Below are 24,984 nucleotides of genomic sequence, written 5' to 3'. Positions count from 1 at the left end.
AGAACAGGGGGCTGCATATTGGAATGTGCAGGACACGTGCAGGTACTGCCATCACAATACAGTGGATGCAGGCATGCAACAGGTGTTGCAGGCAGCACTGCTCTTCCCTTCCTCCAGAGCAAAGTTACACTGCTGGAGCACGTGCGCTGGCAGGCGAAGGAGTCTCATTGTGCTGTACGCAGAGAAGGCAGGAATTCCAGGAGGGGAAAGGTTCCCTTTGAAGCACATGGCACGAAGAGCTTCCCAGTGACCATGGCAACAGCTCAGTGGGTTCCCAGCCTGAGAACCAAGTTACTACAGCCATGCCTCAAAAACAAAAAAAGTCTGAAAGAAGGAAAGAGAGAGGGGGAGGTGGGGTCGGGGGTGTGGGGGAGAGAAGTTGGAGCAGAATTAGCCTGGCAGAAACTGAGCGGCTCCCTGGTAGGCAAATCCAGCCAATAATGCTGGTCGGGTTCACGGGGTTTCCTTTTCATTTCCAAAGCTTTCTTCTTCCTCTGTCATTCCCCTTCTAGCCCTATTCAGGAGCTCATGAGATCAGTAAAACCCAGGCCTTTGCTTTGCCTGCATGCAGCATTGCCTCAAACAGGGCTGCACTGTGATCAAAGGCAATGTTAAATCACAGCTGCCACACAGACCCCTTTCCCAATCAGGGTCCAGTTTTCACGGGCACTCTAACAGGAGATACATTTTTTTAAACTCTTTCATTTCCATTACACCATATAAATCTGACTAAGAAGGATGAGCAATTAAAAAATCTATATGGAAATGGACACATTAAGTTCTGTACAGCTACCAATCCCATTTAGCACATGGATAAACAAGTGGAGTGAAGCTTCTGAAAACACAGAGCAGGGTTTTACTAAAAACAAAACAAAAAAACCCAAACCAAAACAAAACAAAAACCCCAAACCCCAAAACACCCCAAATCAAAAAAGACCACAACAACTAAAAACAACAATAAGAATAAAACCATACATCTTTGTACCAGATTTGTGTGTCATGGAATTTAGCTCTACGAACAGCTTTTAAGTAGTCTCTACATTCTACTTCGCAATATTCCGAGCTTTCCACAATATCATCTCTATTTTCTTTCTTTTCCTTTACTATTAAACTAAACAAAACCTCATAATTTATTCCTTCTTATATGCATGCATTCCACCATACAGACACAAGCAATAACCTTTCTGCTTCTACTACTATTATTACTCAACACAAATGTTCACCAGTTCTAGTGAAACGAGTTTAAATTGGCTCCCTTAAAAGAGGACTTACAAATCCTTTTGTGGTTTGAGTTAGTCTGAGCTTTTAAACACATTCGTTTATGATAGGCTGAAGCTGACAAGGTTATCCATTCCTTATGTACGTAAGAAAGATGGACAAAGTAATTGTCAGCTGAGCCAGGATAACTCTCCATGTGCATCCTCTTAGTTCATAGCATAGACGAGGATATCCAAACTAGCTTTCTCAGTGAAAAGTGTCCAAATGAAACAGAATTGCCCACACGTGCCATAGGCTGGAAAGGGAATTGCATACACAGACAAATGCCCTGGCAGAGGCTTTTTATTTCCCCCTAAATTGTTGAGGCAGACTTTCAATTATGCCCATGACAGTTTTGAAAGAAAGCAAGTCCTTAACTTCTCTCACTTTCCTGGCACCAACTTTATTCCTACTATCAAATCAATAGGTCAAATTGATCCAACCACATCACTTTCCCAACATACAAGATTTGGCTTTCATTTCACAGAATGGCTTCTAATGGAATTAAGATCTCAGAATAGATACTAGAAGATCCCAATGGCAATTCCAGCATTAGGGAATAAACGGGAACTGAAAAGGGAAGATGTATCTGCTTCCAGCAGGAGGTATAATTGATCACACAGTGAGACTTCACTAGACAAAGCAGAACTCCTGTGGTCTAGAAGTGCAAATGCCCTATATACTCAATTTTATGCACTCTACTACATCTTTTAAGGAGGTAAGAATATTCGCATTCAGTGAAGTCTTACTGTTACCCACCTGAGTCATTCATGCAGATGTGTGTGTAACAAGGGGTTGCTTCACCATTTATCTCACTTGCATAATATCTGGATATCAGCAACACCAGTAAAGCTGACATGCAACATTTCATATGTCCAAGAGGCCAGTATGTTTCTGAAGTGTTGCACCAGCCCTGCATCTTGTAACATCCACATTATCTCCGCAATAGATGTTGCAGTTGGGCAGGCCTACTTTACAGAATTTTGGAAAAGCAAGAGCTTACCACAACTCGATGGAAAGGCAAACACACTATTTGATCAAATAGTGCAGGACAAGCCACCTTGGGGGCAGGATAAATCAAACTAAATGAGGAACAAACAGTAGGCTTGCACTCCTTGATTTCTTCCTCCTTTTCTAAATGGAAGAAGTTCCATTTCCCGTCCCTGTTCAAGGCCACCCCTCCCCCATTTTATTTTCTTTTCCTTTTTCTTTTCCTTTCCTTTTTCCTTTCCTTTCTCTTTTCCTTTCCCCTTTCCTTGCCTTGCCTTTTCTTTTTCCTTTTCATTCCATTTTTCCTCTCCTCTGCCCTCCCCTCCCTCCCTCCCTCGTCCTCTCTCCTCCCCTCCCTCCCCCTCTCCCCTCCCTTGTCCTCTCCTCCTCTCCTCTCCTCTCCTCTCCCTCTCTTCCCCCTCCCTTTCCCTTTCTCTTTCCCTTTCATGTTTTATTTTAAGTCAAACAGCTGCCAAATCCTAAAAACAACCAGAAGAAGACACATATACACATGCAGCATGTTTGATACTTACCCAGGCAAAACAGTTTACAGGCCAAACTGAACACTCGTGTAGCCATTTGCACCAAATTGCATGGAAACTGAACTTTTCAGAGACCCAGACAATCGCAATGCAATTTGTTCGCACTGGTAAGATAACCAGGCTGACTTAATTGACAGACCTGCAAGAAACTCATGGCTGATGCTCCTGCTGCTATCTGCACTCAGCAATATTTCAAGAATTCTGAGAAGTCCTTCTAAATCAGGACATAACTTGAGCATAGGGAGGACTGAGCAGAATGGTTGCAGAGAAAAGATGGAGAGGAGAAACTACAACAGCAAGCATGAAACAGGGAAGAAATATTTCAGGAAGAGAAGGATAAATGGCGACATGAAAACACAGAACGAGGAGCTGCGTTACATTTACTGAGAAGCAAGTATTGCCTAGAACCGTGGCCAGTCTTTTTTCACCGGTTAAAATTACTGCACATAAACTGACACACAGGAAACACTGTGCCCAAACTCTCTGGGCATACCCTATGCAGGATGCAGGAGTCACAGCACCGTCATTATGCATCAGAGTAGATGCTACAGAGCTCCTGAAGCAAAGCCAGGGTCTGCTGTTCAGCAGGCCAAGCTTCAGGAAGCTAGGATCAGCAGAGACTGAAGTGTACTCATTCTAGAGATCGATGAGGCTTCAGGGACATGGGGAGTATAGAGGACATGGCGGCATTTGGGTACACAGCAGTGGGTCAGGCAAGCAATGTCACTATGTCAGAAAATATTTATAACATTGTTTGTGCAGGGTATCTATGGTTTCCACTTTCTTCATCCATTTCGCAAACCTACTTCCTTACATGCTTTTCAAGAGCCTGACAGATGGGACTGAACAGATTCCTTCCTTAAATGGCTTTCCCCAAGACTCAACTTACTCCTGGAGTTTACTTATGGATTACTATGCATCTTTCAGTACCCAATCTTCTCTAATTCCCATCCTCATGAGACCTTATCCTCCTAAGAGCAAAGAAGCATCAGCTGGAATTTCTGTGAAACAAAAACAGTACTCCAAGTTAGAAAAAAAAAATGTATTATGCTGAAATTCAATAGAAAGGGCAGCCACTTCTTAGAGAGATGTTTCTCACCATGTACCACAAGCTAAACCTGCAGCAAATTTTAGACAAGCAGACCATTTCCCATTTCCTTTGAAATATGGGGTTTTTAGAAGTTTTGTTTATAAATATACAGAGACAAGTGTTACCTACAAAATGTCAAACTAGGATTTTATTTTCTGCCCGATATACTACATTTTCCCTGCTCACCTGAAGTCACCAACACTATCCTACCAAAGTCTCAGCAACTTGAGCCAGCTGGATTTTAGGATGAACCCCTCAGATTTTATGCATTTTCAACTACTCAGTTACTGGTAGAACTTGTGGCCTATGCTCTTTCACACACTTCCAACTACTCTAGACTTCAAATGTCAACATATAATAACCTCAATCCTCAAAAATTCTAAGCTGAGAACAAAAAAAAGGCTTTCCTTTTTAACATATCTGGCAGCAGTAATGATATCTTACTGACTTCACCCCACAAAACAAAGGGAAATGTTTTGCAAGGAATTTAGATTCCAGAGGCTGTATTCCACAGGGAAATTCCAGCAAGATGAAAATTTTTATTTCTTTGACCAGTACAGTAAAATTCACTTGTTATTAGAGATATCTATCCTGCAATTAAAGCAAAGAAATCTCTTCCAGGGTTGAAGACTCCTCTTCCCCCAAAAAAGGAAATTAATGTATGTCTTCTGAGGAAATTGTACCTAAGGAAAACCAGTAAAATGCTTTCATTTTGACTACTTTTGATAAGAAGCTTCCTTTGATCAAGTTAGCATCACACTTGCAGTTCACCCTATTTCTACTCCAATACTGATTCTGCTAAACAGCCATTTTTGCAGAAGTCTTTGTTAGGTTCCTACAGAGCTCAAAAAGGGAATGTGTGCACTCAGCTCCCCATCACCATCTCTACCAACTGAATTGTGACATTATCTTTCCCTGAAGCATCTTGTATGAAAACAGGCAAAACGGAGTATTTCGTGGAGTAAAGGGAGTTTTCTCTTGTTTTATTTCTTGCTGATTTTTCTCAGAAAGGAACTAACCCTTCCAAGAAACAGTTACATGCAGCATTTACCCCAAACTACCCCCTTACCTTTCCTAAGACAGTGAGGCATGGCTTAGGCTCCAACTCTGGCTGTTCCAGTTTCACCACTCCTACCCAGCCATATTCATATAGGTCTTCCTCATCATTGCTATTACACAGTCCGAGTGGATGCATCTGAAATAGAATCAGAAACAAACCTTGAGCCAATCAGTAGAATTCAAAAAACATACAGATTGCTTTTGAATACCTTAGTTTGTAACAAATACACTTTTATTTATTAAGGTACACCAGAAAAACTGAAACATTAGGCTGCATATATGAAGAATTCAGTACATTTCTGAAGCATGCTGTGAGTACAAAACCTTGGAACGATATGTGAGCTCACTGTCATCTTGCTTATGAAAAATCATTTAAGGCTCACAATTAAATGTGATTATAAGTCCTTTTCTCAGACATAAAATAATTAAATACAAAGCTCCATTTTGTATCACAAACCACCTTTCCTTGCAAACTCACAGAAATAATTTTGCGGAGCGACTCATAAAAGCTTTACATGTCATAAGATCCAGAACAAATGTTTGAGTGGCATTATCACTTTTTTTTTTTTTAAATATTTGCACAATATTAACTGTCTGTCATCCTTTGGAACATACCTATCATGTAGTTCAAAGTAAGGTACAAGAAACTTTCTAACTACTGTGGAACAGTCTCTAGTTTTTTCTGAACCTAAATGAGGGGGAGGTATCATGAAGTGAGAAACTTCAGTCTCCTTTTAGATATTTGTGTTTCTTACACAAGGCAAGAATACATATTTGCTTTAATTTCAGATATTCAATCTCTTCCTCTTTCCAACACTACGTAGTTACTCTAACTTTATTATGGCAAGGCGCTTCCTATGCAGCGATTTTATTAACTTTCTTTGTCTTTTCCAAGTTTGGTGTCCTTCATTAGGATAGTATCTTTGTGTATAAGCTAGGGTGTGAAACATTTAACTTCTTACACTATTTCCTATGTTCTCCTTGTTCCTCTCAACTAAAAATCTCAGATTTTTCACAGACCCTTGCCCAGGCTTTAACATATATGCAGAAAAAGTTCTTTCCAAAAGTGTCTGTACTTTATCCATCTTCATGCCTTTCCTTAAATCTTACCTTTGCCAAACTAGCTGAAGAAAACCACAAACCGGTATCAACACTATGACAATTCTGTTTTCTGGTAGCTGATTATAATAGGAGAAGATTATACTGCTCAATAATTTACATATATATCTATCTCACTAATCCATGCAAAGTAGCACCACGTAATGGTCACTAATCCTGCCATCTCTTCTGCATCACCAGCTTGTCGTTTTGTCCTTTTCTCCCATGTCTTGTACCTTGACTTTATTTTGCAAGTGATTCAATACAAGGAGAGCTATTTATATTATATTGTGGGGCCCTGACTGTCTGAATAACTTGAATGATTACTGCGAAATATGGGAAACGTGATGGTGATCTGACACAATACAGAGGTTTTCCTACCACTCATTATTTTTCAAGATTCATCACCAATCCAACCTGTATTTTGAGAAAAAAACAGGCCACCGCAATACTAGGCAGACAGAGTAGAATCCTCTGCCCAACTCTTAATTCATCCTTTCTCTTTTTTTTGTTATGAGTTACTATTACACACTACTGAGTTGTCTACAGTCTTACATGGATGAGCAGTGCAATAACTCTGTTTAAAAGCTTGGGACAGGTACTATCCCTGGAAGATGAACCACTCCTTAAACTCAGCATCTGATGGATAAACTATTCGGCACAGACATAAAAACAGGGAAGGGAGTCAAGCAGAGAGTGCTCTCTCCAAAATTGCCAGGGCATATATTCCAACATAATTAACCCAAAAGGAGTCTACGGGATCCTTTAAGTAAACACAAAGCTTTAATCTATATTAAATATCTAAAGAAACAGAGAACCATTCCCTTGATGTAATTCCCTTGACGTACACTGTATCAATTGAGCTTTGAAACCATAACCCATATCTAAGAAGTTTCTAGTTCAAAATCCTTAAAATGTGCTGGGGCACTTCCCACATGCCTGAAAGGGCAAAACTGAAACCACGACTCAGGTGCTTTTATCCAAGGTTACAAAATCTGTATACATTGCTGAGGGTTTAAAATAACTTCAAAAAGAGCCGCACAAATTGTAAGTGGATTAGTGTTACAGAGCAGACAAACAGTAAACCAACAGAGGAGGAACATTTTACTCTGTAAGTCGATCACCTCAAAAAAGTCCTGATGATTAAGAGAAAACTTCCACCCTTTTGTTCTTTTTTTTCTGTCTGCCAGGATAAGGCACTATAGTGTTACAAACCACCATATGAACAGCTCAGGATCTTTCTATACACTGTCTCGAAATGAAAAGTCTCGGTCTTTTTATCCCAACCGTACAAAAAATACCATCTCTACCCACTTTAGTCCAGAAAACATCTTGGAATAAGGCCAAGAGGAACAGAAAATTCTTTCCGCAGCCACTTTCCTCCAGAATACTGTTATTCCGTAACAGCTTCCAAGTGTGAATAGCCCTTTAGATCATAGTAACCAAGCACCTTCTGCAGTTATGTCCCTGGAAATCAGGATAAGTCCAAAGTTGAAAGAGCCTCCTCTCCTCCTTTTACAAAGCCTGTGCTTCCTTACCTTTAAAAACAAATTGGTAATTTTGTCCCCTTCTCAGTGACAATACTGGCTGACACCCTGTCTCCAACAACAATGCCACAAAGCTTGAGAAGACAGCCTTCCTATTTAGAGGCAAAAAAGCTGCAAATTACACACAATTCTAAAGACAGTTAAATATTTGCAGTGTAGAATATTAAAGGCCTCTGAATAGGGTTTTCAAGACAGTCAGGAATTTGCAACAGCCAAGCACTCCACATACCCTAGCTCAAACATCTCACCTTCATACATGCCACATGTATTCTATGTGGCACAGAGCTCCCAGGCATTTAGCAAAATCAAAGCTGCATTTCTGAACACTCCTGTCTTCTTCAAAAAGCTAGGTGGCCTGGAAAAGGACCTATGCACAGTTTAGTAGACAAAAATCATAGGCCTGGAAGCAGCAGAGCCCTCAAAACTCAAATAACCTCCATACTTCGTTCAAGAACTGACAAATCACTTGAACAAAAAGCTTTGCTAGACCTTTGGGGTGCCATAGCTAACAATTCCTTATGATTTTAGATTTTACTAAATAGAAAAAAAAAAAAAAAAAAGCTTTTCAACCATGATACCAATATTAACTCGATGCATTTTGGGAGGGGAAGGGCAAGACACAGGATTTAGCACTCCAAAGTTATCAGCAAACTAATGTTTATAGGGCTCAGGTGAGCTTCATGGTTAGACCCCCATGGAAAGAGTGTAACTGTCCAGAATAAATTCTCTTTCCTGTAATAAGAAGCATGACCAGAAGAAACTAACGTGAGAACTAGTCAGAGAGGAAGATGGGGAAACATAACATGGGGGAAACATAACATCCATTTTTAAAAAGGGAATAAAGGAAGACCCGGGGAACTACAGGCCAGTCAGTCTCACCTCTGTGCCCAGCAAGATCATGGAGGAGATCCTCCTGGAAACTACGATAAGGCACATGGAAAAGAGAGAGGTGATTGGTGACAGCCAGCAAGGCTTCACTAAGGGCAAATCGTGCCTGACAAACTTAGTGGCCTTCTACGATGGGGTTACAGCGCTGGTGGATAAGGGAAGAGTGACTGACATCATCTACCTGGAATTGTGCAAAGCATTTGATACTGCCCCGCACAACATCCTTGTCTCTAAAATGGAGACACATGGACTGGATGGGTGGACCACTCGGTGGACAAGGAATTGGCTAGATGGTCGCACTCAAAGAGTTGCGGTCAACAGCTCGATGTCCGGGTGGAGACCAGTGACGAGTGGTGTCCCTCAGGGGTCCGTATTGGGACCAGTATTATTTAACATCTTTGCTGGGGACATGGACGCTGGGATTGAGTGCGTCCTCAGCAAGTTTCCGGATGACACCAAGCTGAGTGGGGTGGCTGATACTCTAGAGGGAAGGGATGCCATCCAGAGGGGCCTTGGCAGGCTTAGAGAGGTGGGCCTGTGCGAACCTCATGAAGTTCAACAAGGCCAAGTGCAAGGTCCTGCACCTGGGTCACGGCAATCCCAAACATGGATACAGGCTGGGTGACAAGCGGATTGAGAGCAGCCCCGCAGAGAAAGACTTGGGGGTACTGGTGGATGAAAAATTGAGTATCAGCCGGCAATGTGCGCTTGCAGCCCACAAAGCCAACCGCGTCCTGGGCTGCATCAAAAGAAGTGTGGCCAGCAGGTCGAGGGAGGTGATTCTGCCCCTCTACTCCGCTCTCGTGAGACCACACCTGGAGTACTGCGTTCAGCTCTGGGGCCCCCAGCGTAAGAAAGACATGGACCTGCGCAAGCAGGTCCAGAGGAGGGCCAACAAGATGATCAGGGGGCTGGAGCCCCTCCCGTATGAGGACAGGCTGAGAGAATTGGGGTTGTTTAGCCCGAAGAAGAGAAGGCTCTGGGGAGACCTTCTAGCGGCCTTCCAGTACTTAAAGGGGGCCTACAGGAAAGATGGGGAGGGACTCTTTATCAGGGAGTGTGGTGACAGGACGAGGGGTAACAGTTTTAAACTGAAAGAGGGTAGATTTAGATTAGAAATTCTTTACTGTGAAGGTGGTGAGACACTGGGACAGGTTGTGGATGCCCCCTCCCTGGAAGTGTTCAAGGCCAGGTTGGACGGGGCTTTGAGCAACCTGATCTAGTGGAAGGTATCCCTGCCCATGGCAGGGGGGCTGGAACTAGATGATCTTTAAGGTCCCTTCCAACCCAAACCATTCTATGATTCTATATATGGCAGCAAAAATACAGGGCAATCAGGGACACAACAAGATACCAACTGGCCTATGGCTCCTGTAAGTCTCATTCCAGGTTCATATCATACACCAACAGCAGTGTTTTGCTGAAATAGAGACTGCCACATCATTTGATTCCTGCCTCCAGCAGACCATAAGCCAGCAGAAGCTGCCGAGGCTGAAATTACCGGATCATTTTGACTCTAGCTTCAACCCAAATGGAATAATGAGACCCCTAAAAAGGCACTCATCTCTTTCTGACGAACCGCTAACCACATTCATTGTCCCTATGGTTCTCCATGATAGAACTGCAGGACTCTGTCTCCTGTTGTATGAAAAAATTGATATGCAGCTTCCAGGATCACAAAGCATGGCCGCTCCTGCAGTGTAGCTTTGCAGAGCTCCTATCTTCCAGTCAGAAGAAGGCAGGAACAGACAGCATTTCCAGTACGTTCTCCCTTCCAGCAGAGGTATATGTTGTCCAAAGACTACAGGAAAATCTTAGAGGAAAACCCTCTCATCTCACTTCACCCCATCAGCCAAGAAATAAGACTGAGAAACTACATGCATTAAGAAGGATTTAGAGAGCGTCATGTGTTTACAGCTGCCTTGGACAAAATACGCAGGACAGTATTAGCTACTATCATCTGAGGCATATGTCTCATGCAGTAGGTACCAGGCACTAAGTTTGAAATCCAGAGACTGACTTTTGGAACACACACTAAAACCAAGACCAGTATGTGTAACTAAATGAGCTGTCTCTTTGAAAAGCTGCACGAGACTTCAAATTGAACATGGAATAGGAAGCCAGACTGGAGAACAGGTAAGAATGAAGAACTGTATGAGATCTGAGAAATATCAATTATTCTTCTGGCAAGAGGTGACTTCTCAGCATTTACTGACCACTATACGGCATTCTGAAACTCCTTTTCCAAATGCCAACAGCCCCTGCTTCTTGAACCAATCCAAAGAACTATGTTTCCTTGGAAGTTTCTGAACTCCATCCTGATGCAAGAACCTAAAAAAGGAATCCCTGGGAAGTTTGTCAATAAAGGGAAAAAAGTTAAGCAGGAACTCATCTCCTCAGTACAGGACTCATGCCATTCACACAGTTGTATTCACCCTGAGGGAAAGAAATTTTCAAATTCTTGTCCAAACCCATGAATTGAACCCACTTAGAACACACATTTTTACTCACAAAATATAGCAAGGTTGTACTATGAACTAGTTACTAGAAGAAAGCTGTGCTCTGGCTAGCAAACAAAAACAAACAGCTGTCACAGAAGAATTCTCCTCCAACATGGCCTTGCTGGCTACTACAATTGCTGTGCAAGGATAAACGTGACCACAGCAACTGGATTCCATTTTGTAGTTCAACAACCCAGGCACAGAATGTCTACCTTATATTTCCTACCAGTGCACAGAAGACTGAAGCAGGGAGAAGACCGAAATTTATTAAACCACCAAACAATGGCAAAACGATCTTGCACATGAGAAACCTCAAACCCAAATGCAAAACCCAGTGTAAGCAGTAAGCAAAACTAATAGGGTGCCGCAGGCTCTGTGCTGGCAAATGTAGAGAACTTACTAGGTACATCTGCAGGCTACAAACTCCCGAGGATTTTGTTGCATCACACTGGAATCTCACCAGAGTAATTAACAAAACAAATTATATTATGCCAGCAGTACTCCCTCAAAGTCTGTATGTTTCTGGAAGGGACAATTGACAAAAACATTGCACTGTTCAATTAAAAACATGTGCATTGCAAAGCTGAACTGTTCCTAGACTATTTGTTCCAGTGAATCTGAAGATCTACAGGACCAACACAAATACTCAACTAAGGGATAAGTCAGACACATTAGTCATCAGCTCTGTGTAACCATTAACACATCGAGGGAACTCATATTCAAGTACCCAGTGTCGGCTCTTTTAATAAAATGGCATTATGAAGTCAATGACAGGTTGTACAATCTACCAATTTACTAATCGTATCATGACCAGAACTTGGGTGCATGACCTCTGTCCCCACCCTCCAGCATCGCTTCCTCTGGGCTCCTCGTGGATTTCTCTGACAGTGCTCTTCTCATCTTCTCTTTGGGTGCTCTCATCTGTTCACATTGTGCAGATTTCAGGTTTTTAATGCAGATCATTTAAACCTCCACTCAAACCAGCTTCTCCATCAACCTCATCCTGATCTCATGCCTCATGGATAAATTACCAATGGCGATCTGATCACCTTCCTCAAAATTCTGTCCCTACCACAGCTGCCAAGAGAAGGCATTCAATTCCCCCACCTCAAAAAAACATTTGGGTATTTGCATAACATTTTTACAACACTTCCAAAAATCCCTTATTGTGTTTGTTTCCGCAGGGAATGCACATCTCTTCTTTATACATCAACTCATCAGTTTCCATCTTACCTACTGCAACTTTCTTCTCCCTGAACACACCAAGCCCTATAGTAACCTTTCTGACCAGCATTGTTAGAATCATGTTCGTAGTGCATCACTCTGAGCATGCAGTTTCCACCCACGAATCTCTTCTCTGCATAAATTTCTCTCTGGCTTCCCATCCCAGCCAACAGTATTTCATTCACACTTCATATTGAGACTCCAATAGCTAACAGGAAAGCCAGCTTCAGTGGTCCATTCATGGGGTTGGGTTTTTTTTTCAATTCACACTACAATTAAGGATCCCAAAGGGCCTAAACAAAAAAAAAAAAAAGACAAAGGGTACATTCACACCATGTGAAGATCACAAGTGAGCTTCAACCTCCAAGCCTTTAAATCCACATGGTATATCATGCCACCAAATATTTATTGGCTTGGGTGTGGAAGCAGCACAGTCACGTCCACACACATCAGGGTGATCCCATCATATTGCTTTGAGGCCTGTGCTAGCTTGGATAAAACCAGGCTGGCATTTCTGTATCTTACATAGTTCCAGTAGTTTGCAGAGAGGCAGAGCATGTCAACACTGTAAACAGATTCCCTAATTTCAGTTCCACTGAAAACAAAACAACACAACCCTAACAGATCCCAACTCTTCCCCTTTCCTGCGAAGACATCAGTTCTAATAAATACTAGCCAGGTCTGGATAACAAGACCTGGACAGTCTTAGAAAACTTCAATAACATGCCTTTGAGACTCAGCATTACCTTCCCAAACTTTCTTCTGGTTGAATTCTTTATTATAAATTCAATTCTTTAAACCCCACAAGCCACAAAACATCGTTCTTTCTCCTCCACCCTTTGGGCAAAAAACGGCTAAAAGATTGCCCATGTTATATGCATGCCTTCGCTGAGCCGCTGAGTAGCTTTAGTGGCATGACCTCTGCTCCCCTCTTGAAAGGCTTCCTGCGTATGGCAGTACAGAAACGTAGCAAGGCACATACAAAGTTTAGAATGTGTGCCCCGGTCACAGCATCAGGAGATCAGTAACAATCAAATTAAACAAGAACCTCTTCACTAAAATTACCTATTTATTCTTCGCATTCTTTTCTTAGTTAAATTTTAATCTTCCTCCCAGTCAAGGTGCCAATGTCTCCCTCTGTGCTTAATCCCCTATAACTAATCAGGTGTTTTATCGCCTGACAAATAATAAGGGAAGAGATACAAGGCATAGATATTTTTCATTCCTTTTTGGGTTTTGACCCCATATTTGAGGTTGACCTGATATTTTTTTTTTTAAAACAAAGCATCTCAGATTTAGTAAGTCTCCTAGATACCTATTCACCTTTTGCTTATTCTCATTGTTCCACTGAGCGTATCACAAGAGGTAGTCATATCTACTCACACGCAATGTGCACCACCAGAATCTGTGGCTGATTTTTATGGGTAATCCAGCATACAATGAATAAATGTACCTCTATGAAGCCAGGTAAAGATTTACCTATATGTCAGAGGGCCCTAAGTAACTCTCTGCATCGATCTGGAACTTCAGTTGGTAACATTGCTGTAAGGACACTCGTACTTTCTGTGGCAGAGGATTAATGTGCAGAGAAGCATTACATATAGTTCCCAGTTTATGAAACAAAGACCAGGGTACCAAGGCATCCTTTTCCAAAAAACTGAAGTATGACTTCCTCGTGGCCATGAAGGAGTCTGTGCTATAAAATTCTGAAGTATATGCTAGCAGAACCAGACTCAATATTGCCTGTCCAAACTAAAGTTACATCCCACCCTGGTAGGCATCTCTATTCTTTTAAGGTTCTCTCTTGCCTCTGACATACCAGCACATTTTGAAATACAAAATTGAAGTATTTTCCCTTTTGTTTAGCTATGTATTTGACAGAAAGATTTGGATAACCCAGGTATAACAAAATCTCATGGTTTTGCAACAGTAACCAGAAATGACACTGCTGCAGGGGCAGGGATTGGGTGAGGGACTGACGTTACTCTGAGCACCCACGTCCCATCCTCTGGGCAATTACCATCCCTCCAAGCATACAGAATTGATTTACTCACAGAAGTGAAAATGTACCAGGCAGGAGAAGAAAGGGCAAAAGTAACAAAAGAGAGATTTAAAAATGGCTCACAGATCCATGCCGGGAGCAGAGTGAAATATACTTTTGTAATGGCAAAGTTAGTACAAATTCTAGACCACCTAAGACCACAAAATAACACAGAAGGGCTCTGGGGACCTACCCCTGTACTAAAGACAGTAAAAGAGAGAATGAGAAGGCAGGCATGGCAGGTTTTTGTCTGTGTTCTCAAATAAAAAACAGTGTTATGTTTAAGGTACATATCAGAAGTATCAACCCAGTAGCACAATTCTGAAAAACATGTATTTAAGGTACAGAAAAATCCAGAAAGTCAACACCAAGGCCAGGAAGACATGGGCTGCATCGACAGAAAACGTTCTGTCCCCAGAAGCACTCCACCACAGGTAGGTGGTGGATTCCGCTCAGATTCCACATGCTTACATTGTAGTAGTCTCAGTAGATCATGACAGACAGAATATATTGTAATTTTCCAAAGCAGGGATATCAACTAAAAGTGCAACATGAGCTAGTGAATTTAAGAATTCAAGCTTAAAACACTGGTGTTACTTCTACTGATTAGGTGCCTAGATGCGGCAGAACACCACCCACTGGGGCAGATGGTGCTTACATAGGACTCATGCAGTACAAGTGCCTGTCACGTTTGTGACAGATGTAAACCATCTCTGGTTTACAAGTGAATTAACCCTGATTCTCAGACAAAGCAGTGATTTTCTTACTCTCCATCTTGGGGAGATGTTTGCACAATAAACACCAATAGGATCAGCTGTCTGACCAGACTTCACTGCATGGCTAGAAAAGTGTTAGGAAAGAAGATGGTGCTGTGGCATGAGGACTTAGACCACTGAAATGAACAGAAAATCAAAAATAAAACCAATGCTGAAATAGTAAGGATTTTTTCCAGCATGAACTTCCAGAAAACATCATCTAGAACTGGAACAACAGTGTGGAATTTTAATGTTTGAAAGGAGTTTTTCAGCTTGATAGAAAGTGGTGGTTTTGTTTGGTTTAACATGAAAAAAAATGCAGCCCTAGCACTTAATTGCACCTTAAACATTGGACACAATTCTGTAGCAGGTTCTCCAGTAGGCAGAAGACACACGCAGTGCATTAGTGTGCTAGAAAAAAAGGAAATTGAGATCTTGCTCAAGGGTCTGTATGGGCTATGCTTAAGCACTCCCTGAAATATGTATCAAAGTTACAAGTCAAAATTTACAATTTTCAAATAGAAACAGCAGCTCTGACCCCTCCTCTACCAACATCATTCGACTACCGAAGCTCACTTTCATCCTCACCAACCTACACACGCAATCCATTTGTTTGCTTATTCTGTTTTAAAGCCAAAGAAATTCTATGGAGATCAACATATTACTTTAATAAAAGATTAGAAAGGAGCTGAGTAGAGAAGAGAGTCGTTTCCCAGGGGGCCCTTCCATATCCCAGGAGACTGAAAAAAGGTTATAAGGACCCCTGACTCCTATCTTGCCAATAGCCTATTTCCTTGGTTAGCTTACTTGAAAAGTCAAGCTCTGCCAAGCTCACTAGTAAGTAACTTCCCTCCAGTTGGGAAGTCGAGCTCTGCAAATGCCACCTTTAGTGCCAGTTCCAAGTGTCAGTCTTGCTGTAAGAAATTATTAAAAATCCCTCCCTTCCAGTTTAAACGCTTCCCTGTCCTCTCACATACAAGACATCAGAGAATCCCCTCCCTGCACCGTCCATAGGTGGCTATGGTGTGACAGATAGGGACAGCATGGCAACACAGGTAACACGCTCCTTCTCATCGAGGGAGAAATTGCTACAGAGAAAGGGGACAGTGCCTTCTCTGAACTCCTGCAGCAGACACGTGCTGGAGGCACCACTTTATAAATGAAGACAAAGTTGAAAGAAAAGGCACCGACTTTCTTTTCTCTTGTGGAAGACAAACAAAGTGAAGGTATGCTGACTTCTTCAAAAAAGCTGGGTAAGCACCTCTCCATCCCACCTTCATGTCGAGCCCCTGACACGTCTTTTCTGAAGCACCTCAGCTGCAGACATCTTGCTTTGCCCTTTAGAAGAGAAAGCCAAGGGTCTGGGGCGTGGGGGCCAGGGTGTGACACAGGTTAAGGCCTCTTTCCACTTTAAAGCCTAAGTAGATCACAGGACGCAAAAGGGTAAGGCTGAATGAAAATATCTGGACAAAAATTCAGGCCCAGGGAGGATCCAGGTTGTTTCTGGATCACAGACATGTTTCACTTTAGACACATGAAACAAAAGATATCATGGACAAACTACAAAGGCGACAATAAAACTAATTATTTTCTATGAGGGGTGAAATTATCAGTAGTTTCAAATAGCTGCAGTAAAAAGCAAATTCAAAAAACTACACTGCACAAGCCTCTAAAATAGAGCAGAACTACTGAGTCTTTTTGTGAAGACTTGAATTCCTTATTGCTCTAGGGCCTGAAACAACAGATACATCATATAGCTTTCCCATCCAGAATGCACTTGGCGTGGATTCGTCTCCCTCCACATGAATTCACATTCCTTCACCAGACAGGCTTTTGAAATAAAATTTATGAGGTTTTGCAGTGTTAAAAAAAAAAAAACCACAACCAACCAAAACCAACCTGAATGGGAAGTCTATCATCAGGGAAATGTAGTTTTTTCTCAAAGCTTTCCCCCAAACCAGGTGTATGCGGAAGCAGCATCTGGTAGCTGAAGAGAAGTGAGCTCCCTTCCTAGCTTCCCCCAGGTGTACAGAAGCAGAGCCAGGTAACTTAGTGCAGACTTCAGATGCTTTTAGTTACCCAACCCCTCGGTGTCCAGCCACCACTTCCAAGCTCTAGGTCTCATTTCCTTCCTCCAACTCCATCCCGCATGGAAGCTTCTTCTAAGGGACCGATCCAAAGTCTGGAGCGTATCATGGCTCAAGTGAAATAAGGCAACCAAACAATGTGTTTTACAGCGAGGAGAAAAAAAAACATTAGTACGCTTCTTCTGGGGCTTCTGCAGTAAATATCTCCCCTGTCAAACCAGTCTTATTAAACACAAAAAATGGACTGAGTGTCCATGTTTTCTTCAAAATGCAATAAATATAAGCCACCAAACAGATTTCGAACAAACAACAACTTCTTCATTCACCATTGAAGTACTAGAGGACGCAGAGTGTCTTATTCAGAGACAATCCACTGTTTTGTTGCTAGAATTTCCACAAGGTGGATGGAAAGGAGAGATGGAAAAAGGGACACACTCCCAAAGACAAATATAGAAATATTGCTCGGAAATGCAGAGATTTAGTTAGGAAAGCATTAAGTTCAGTTGGAGCTCAAACTGGCAACAGATGTCAAGACTAATAAGTATATTAACAGCAAGAAGAATTACAAGCAATATATGTCTGCTACTGAATTGGGTTGACACAAAGCAATAATAAAGCAAGCAACAAACAGCTGATAGTAAAGGACGGTCGAGTTAGGGATCATCAATGCAAACCAGACATATAGGCGTCTATGGGATCTGAGAGGATGCATCCAAGTGTCCTATGAGAGTTGGCTGTCATAACTGCAGAGCCATTCTCTATTATCTTTCCAAGGTCATGGAGATCAGGGGACGGCCCCTGATGACTGGAAAGGGGCAAATACTACACTTATTTTTGCAAAAATGCAAAAAGACAGATCTAGGAAACCCCAGAGCAGTCAGCCTTACTTCAGTGCCTGAGAAAATTATGGAACAGATCCTTACAGAAGCTATTTCCAGGTACATGAAGGACAAGATGGTGACTGAAAAAGCCAGTTTGGATTTGCCAAGGATAAATCATGCTTGACCAATCTCAATACCTTTTCTGATGAAGCAACTTGCTCTGTGGATGAGAGGAGAGCCGTGGATGTCATCTACCTTTATTTTAGCGAAGCGTTTGACATCAGTCTCCTTCAACATCCTTGCTGACAAGCTGCTAAGATATGGACTAGACAGCTGGATCACAGGATCGTGGAAAACTGGTTAAACTGGCTCAAAGTCTTCAGTTACTGCAAAGAGGGGTGGTTAATGGCTCAAATTTGAAGTGGCGGCTGGTCACAAGTGGAGTTCCTCCAGAGTCGATACTTGGTCTGATACTATTCAATATCATTATAAACAACCCAGATGAGAGGACTGAATGCACTCTCATTGAAGTCTGCAGATGACAACAAAGTGGAAGGAGTGATAGATAGGCCAGGAGGAAGGGCCACAAGACACAGTCACTGTGGCAGGCTGGAAGACTAGGCCACCAAGAATTGCATTAGGTTTAATGAAGATAAATTTGAAGTCCTACATGTGGGATAGAGTAATACTGAGCAGCAGTACAGGCTGCAATATGGTCTGACTGGCTGCAGCGTAGCTCTGCTGAAAAAGACATGGGGCTTCTGATGGACAGCAAACTGAATGTGAGTCAATAGCTGAGGCTGCACGTGGAGCACGTGTATAGCCAGCAGATCCAGGAATGTGATTATTCCACTGTGCTTGGCACTTGTTAGACCACACCTGGAGTAATGTGTCCAGTTTTGGTTGGAGAAGGCCCAGCAAAAGGCAACCAAGATGATAAAAGGGTTGAAGAACTTGACATACGAAAAAGGTTGAAAGAATTCCATTCATTCAGCCTAGGGAAGTGAAGGCTCGGGGAGATCTAATCAGTCTTACAGGTAGCTATAGAGAAGACAGAGGTAGTCTTTTCGTGAGGGCGCATGATGACCAGACAAGAGGCAACAGGCACGAGGATACTTCAGGAAAATTCTGTTTGGATATATAGAAACAATTCTTCACCATAAGAACAATTAAACAGTGGAACAGGTTGCCCTGAGAAGTGGTGGAACATCCCCCACTGGAAATATTCAAGATTCAGCTTGACAAGGCCCTGGATAACAAGGATGCTAAGGACGTGCTTTCAGTGGAAAGCTGGATCAGATGATCTCCAGAAATCCCTTTGAGCCAGACTTTTCTATCGTTCTTTGATTCTAAGTTCCATCCTCCAAATCAAGGTAAAAATAGTTTGCAAAAGCTACAGACTTTCCATGCTGCAACTTCAGCAAGCTACTGTCCGGTACCTAAAAATGGTTCAATATACATATCCTATTAGACATGCAACTGTTTTATGAATAAGCATCCCATTAAAAAAAATTTATTTGTATTAAAGTTGGACTTGTTGGACTACCAGACTAAACAGCATATAGAAGGAAAACTCGGTAGGGTAAAAACTTCCAGTTCTCTGCAGAACTTCAATGCTCATCCACTGTCAATGGGAAGGAGTAAATAAAGAATCATAAAAGTGACAGGGGCAGGAGTGAGACTGAGTAAGAAAGTTTTAAATATTAAATTCAGCTTCAACAATAACCAAATTGTAAAGGCAGGGAAAAGAAAACCTCAGAGAACAGAATCGCCACTATCTGGTGTCTGCACCTTCCTCCAAGCTGGCTGATGCCAGCCAATTTCAGACCACCTACTGGACTGCAAACCAACTGTCCAATTCTGTACAGCTGTTCGCGTGTATTGCAGGTGGGGGTGGGAGAACAATAGGGTTGGTTCATTCACACTATTGATACAGCTGTCACAATGAACTGAAATAACATACACTCAGATTTGGAAAGTTATCTGCAAAGTCTACTTCCACAGGACACATACAAGAACTCTGGAATGAAAGTGATGGATTTCAAGTTTCCCTGGAAGATTCTGATCTAGATTTTACCTTTCGCTGGAATGATAATCTTTTCTTAGCATCAACAGCAAATTACCGTATTGGGTATAATACTGCTAAGACAGCTTCTTCCTACACCTAACAGAAGAGCTAATCTCTGCTCTAATTTTCCTCATCTATAGTCTTGGATGTACAAGATGTATGTTTAAGATTGCCAGCAATTATCATCAGTGTCAAAAATGTTTCTGATAGCCCAAAAGCAAGGTCTAAGGACAGAACCAGACACGTCAGTAAAGGCAAATATATACACATTCTGGAACACCAGCTTGCCAAAAATGCAGACTTTATGAAACTGTATGAAAAACAATTGCCTGAGCAAACAAAGTTAGGACAATGCATTCATTTTGTCCTTGTTCCTATTCCTACAGAACTAGACCTTTTCTGAAGAAGACCTTTCTTCCGATTCAGGTTGCCCCAAATTACTTGGGATTACATAACATTTTTTGTTTAGTACTTGGCTCTAGTCTGAATCTTTCAGTGCCCTCAGATGAGGAATCTGTGGGATATCATGCATGTAGTGATGCTTGAAGTAAGAAATGAAGTACGAACTTGTGGCAAGTTACCAGTTTCCCACTCAAAAAACATTAGGAAACAAGTGAAGGATGTTAAGTGAGATGTATTTTCACTATAGTGGTACAAGTCAGAACAAAGCTATTGATTCTTCCACTCATAAAGGGAAAAAAAAACCCAAAACACAGAGTACTAGCTCATATTCAGTGAGAAACATGGAAAATTCCTGTCAGAGCAATGATGAGAGCTCAGCTCATCACATACACTGCCTTGCACCAAGACAGCCTAGAAACTGGCCCAGTCCTGTGCAATAAAGCCAGCGCTTTGTCCCAGCAGGAACTACAGATTTGATAGCTCTATGACATGGAACAATTACCCATGCATTCATTAACTCCACTGAAAGACACCTAACTTGTCCGTTATCTCTCAAGCCTACTTTCCACCAGCATCAGAATACAGAAAGAATGTAGGAATTTGGAATTTACCCAACGGAGCCCAAATCACATAAGATGAGCACCTAAAGGAAGAAAACCTAGAGCTCACTAGCAGAATTGCTTCTGTCTTCAACCTACTTCAGTGACAAGATCAGACTTAACCGAACCTTTGCTACATACTGCCATAACTTTAAAAAAAAAAAAGTCTCCACTTTATTCATGTGAGAAGAAATTCAACTGTGACAAGGAACAGAGCACAGGGCCAAAAAGTGGCACTGGGTAGAGAGGAAAAAAGTAGTAATACAGAGGGGTTTCCATCAGGGCACAAAGTAAGCCTTTTTAGAGCAAAGGCAAGACACCTGGCTAACAGTCTCTAGTGAGAACAGTGAGTGTAAAAATAAAGTATAAATACTTGTATAAAGTATTCCAGTAGAGCTTTTATATTAAAATAATCAATATGAGACCCAGAAGGCTGTAAAACAGTCAAGTTAGTGTTAGCAACACTCATCTTTTGCATTTCCTCTGAAATTTTACCTTCTTACCTATTAAAAGAGAAACTGCTTCTTAACGACTACAAAAATTACTTTGCACTCATTCTCCAGGATAGACTTGAGTCATCTCAGCTGACAGAGACTTCCCACTGATTTTTGCCACTGCTGTGATTTTGATCTTCAACATAATGCAGCTACTAATACAACTGCATCACCACGAGACTGTATTTGTTCCTACTACTTACAAATACAGTGGAATGAAGAACTTAACTTTTCCATCTCCATTTACTCTTCTGTATTGGCAGAGCAACCTGTTGCCAAAAAAGTGATTTAAGGTTCTTGACTGCAAGATTCCAACCCAGCATTACTATAACCCCACCAGAAAGAAAAGGCTCAGGCTGCAGCTTCTCTGTATCAGTGCTTTTTGAAAAAGGCATCAGTAGAATGTGCCATTACAGATGAGCAATCCAAAACCATACAAATGGAAAAAAAAAATCTTTCAAGAACTAAAGAGTAGTTTTTTAAAAAAAAGTTAGGAGTTGCTATTGTCTCTGAAGCCTGATAAAACATGAGGTTTTTATGCTGGCTGCAGCTGGAACACAGCAGCCTTTTTAAAAAAGGTGAAAGCTGGAAGCATTTCCTCATCACCCTGTGCTCCTCTAGACCATGCAGCTTTGCTGTGCAGAGAGGAACGTTCGGCCTCCAGCGCAAGTACAAAACTCCATTAAAACACAGTTTCTTTTCGCTTTCAGACTTTTTTTTTCCATTTTGAAGAAGAACATCCTGCCAAAAACCAAATCACCACAAAATGTAACATTATAGGACCTGAGCATTTCAGCAGTGCACTTTTCTTGGCTATCAGTTGTGACCGTGCGGTTCAACCCAGCGGTTAGCATTGAACCCACAAGTGGCTTCCACCAAACTTTCTCTATAGCAAGAGCATCAAGCATTCCTGAAATCCTCTCACAGTCCACTTTACTCCAGGAAGTACGCCAAAAGGAATGATGAGAAATCCAGTCTATGCTGCAATTAAATGTAAAAACAGAGATATGCAGTTGAACACATCCACCATGCAGAAAAGACCAGTAAAATTCTACAACGCAGACAGGCCAGTACTATACACAGTCCACCAGATCCTGTGGAAAGGAGCAGTAAACTTTGAAGAGCAGCCAGAGTAGGTTTTGTTAACTAGGGAACCAGACCTTGGCACTGATCTAGTTGATCAGCACACTCATCACCTGAAGCAAGAAGCAGCATCATTCCCCTTACTCCTTTGACACAGGGATACCCAACCTGTGACTCACAGAGTATGGGAAGTGCTTGTGAGCAATTCACCTGTGCCATGGCCCAGCTTCAAATCCCTCAGGAGAGGAAGAAAACTGCCAGCTGAAAGACATAGCTGGCAGTAGCAGTGTGCTCTCAGACATCCTCCTGCTAGGACTGCCCCAAGTCAGAGAGACGCTGCAGATACCCACAGCACATGCACAGCAACAGATGTATACAAAACTGTAAATTCAGCACATCTGCATCAGATTTACTGCACAGGCAGAGATCAAGTGTACTGCCCACGCTATGCAGCTGAGCGATCTACTGCAACAAAGCAGCTGGACACTAATTATTCCAAACACTTTGCAAGGGAAGCTCCCAGCCCATTCAAACAGAAAGCTGGCCTCTCCTTCCTTCAAAGGGTTTCAAATGCAAAACTCCAAGAAAAGATGTGCATACCCCAGATAATTTGAGGGAAGATTTCTTCTCTCAAGAATTTAAGAGCTTTGATTACACTGAATTCTCCTACCACAGTATTGACAGAGCAAAGGGGAACAAAGTCATGTTTATAGTTGTGTTTTTTTTCCTCTTTAAATGGGTGGAAAGATGCTGGCAAAAGATACAGGCACAACGCCACTAAGGATGGGGGGAAACTGGAGGGAAAATGAGGAGTAAAATGATACCTTCGTAGATTACTTTGGCAGAAGGCGGCTGCCTGTAGCTATATAGTAAAACAAAAGGGTTCTGGCCCTATATAGAGCAAGACAGGCCCCAAAAATGCACTAATGGCCAGAACTTTAGACATAATCATAACTGGCTGGGAAAAACGGGATTACCTTACATCTCATGAACAACTACATTTGTCCCATAGCACTCAACTGGGGACTTAAAACTGGAAGTGTCAGGTCAGTGCCATATAATCTCCTCGGCTTAAGTAAAAGGCCTCATATGGAGTTACAAATACTTTGCAAGTAAGTTTTCTAGCAGAAAATGGAGTAGGAAGTATGAAGAGACCCTGACAAACATTGTACAACATAATGGGGTCTATTTGTTCAACCCCAGGGAATGTTTGGGGCCCAGAAAGAATGAATGTAACTATTCAACAGCCAAAAAAACCCCAGTCGATTGAAACTGTTCATATAAGGAACCCTAAAAGAAATTTCCATTTGCATTCCCTTGCCAAAAGCACACACGATGCACACTTAGAAAAGGAATGAATTTGGCTGGGTTGAAAATTCCAAGAGTGTTAGGAGGGAATTAAAAGACAACACACACATGTGCGCGCACCAGAGAAGGTAGTATTTTATTTTACAAAAGCACACAGCTCTGTGAAAAATCTCTGAGCTACTCGTTTGCAGATTGTATTTTAGCAAGAAAGTTTAGCAAGCAGACTGACAGATCTCATGCTGACCCAAAATTTCACAGTACTGTAAGTCTCCAGACTGATAGTGACTGTTCTTTACATGTGTAGACTGATTTGTGACTGATTTCCAAAGTCAGTACAGTCCATTTTTCTGACACGTAATCTGGTCTAGACCCTGGCTTTCCAGGAAGTTCTTGATGTTACATAGAGTTTAAGAGCTGACTTGCTTCTCCAGAGTCCTCTAGGGCCCTTGGCAAGAGAAGATACTATTCTGTGTGTTTTGGAATAAGCTGCTAACAAGCATAGCTGGTTTGCTTGCATTCAGAGTTGTGGGGAACTGTGCTAGATGAATGGAGAAGGGTAGGGAAGAAGAGAAAGATGAGTTAAAAATAACGCAAATTATTTCTGAGGCATCCTTTAAGTTTTAAAGAAAGAAACAAAGTAACCTCAATAGATGACATGCATCAAAAGAACATGCACACAACAGGACTTGCAGAACTACACCACCACTACCTGAACTTGTGCAAAGCATTTGATACTGCCCCGCACAACATCCTTGTCTCTAAAATGGAGACACATGGACTGGATGGGTGGACCACTCGGTGGACAAGGAATTGGCTAGATGGTCGCACTCAAAGAGTTGCAGTCAACAGCTCGATGTCCGGGTGGAGACCAGTGACGAGTGGTGTCCCTCAGGGGTCCGTATTGGGACCAGTATTATTTAACATCTTTGCCGGGGACATGGACAGTGGGATTGAGTGCGTCCTCAGCAAGTTTCCGGATGACACCAAGCTGAGTGGGGTGGCTGATACTCGAGGGAAGGGATGCCATCCAGAGGGGCCTTGGCAGGCTTAGAGAGGTGGGCCTGTGCGAACCTCATGAAGTTCAACAAGGCCAAGTGCAAGGTCCTGCACCTGGGTCACGGCAATCCCAA

The 24,984-nt window shown here is 42.1% G+C and overlaps 1 protein-coding gene across 4 annotated transcripts in view; it reads right to left on the bottom strand.

Annotated features, from left to right (window-relative positions):
- ZNRF3 (zinc and ring finger 3) overlaps window positions 1-24,984 on the bottom strand; it is a 117,585-nt gene that overhangs the window by 33,049 nt on the left and 59,552 nt on the right. For all 4 annotated transcript variants that reach the window (XM_076352799.1, XM_076352798.1, XM_076352801.1 and 1 more), the window contains exon 2: window positions 4,949-5,074. In XM_076352799.1, coding sequence (XP_076208914.1) covers window positions 4,949-5,074 — 126 coding nt within the window. The remainder of the gene's footprint in view (window positions 1-4,948; window positions 5,075-24,984) is intronic.

This window comes from Aptenodytes patagonicus, chromosome 15 (genome assembly GCF_965638725.1).
Source record: "Aptenodytes patagonicus chromosome 15, bAptPat1.pri.cur, whole genome shotgun sequence".
NCBI classification, from domain to species: domain Eukaryota; kingdom Metazoa; phylum Chordata; class Aves; order Sphenisciformes; family Spheniscidae; genus Aptenodytes; species Aptenodytes patagonicus.
The sequence above is the reverse complement of the archived record's forward strand: the minus strand, read 5'-3'. Positions and strand labels throughout refer to the sequence as shown.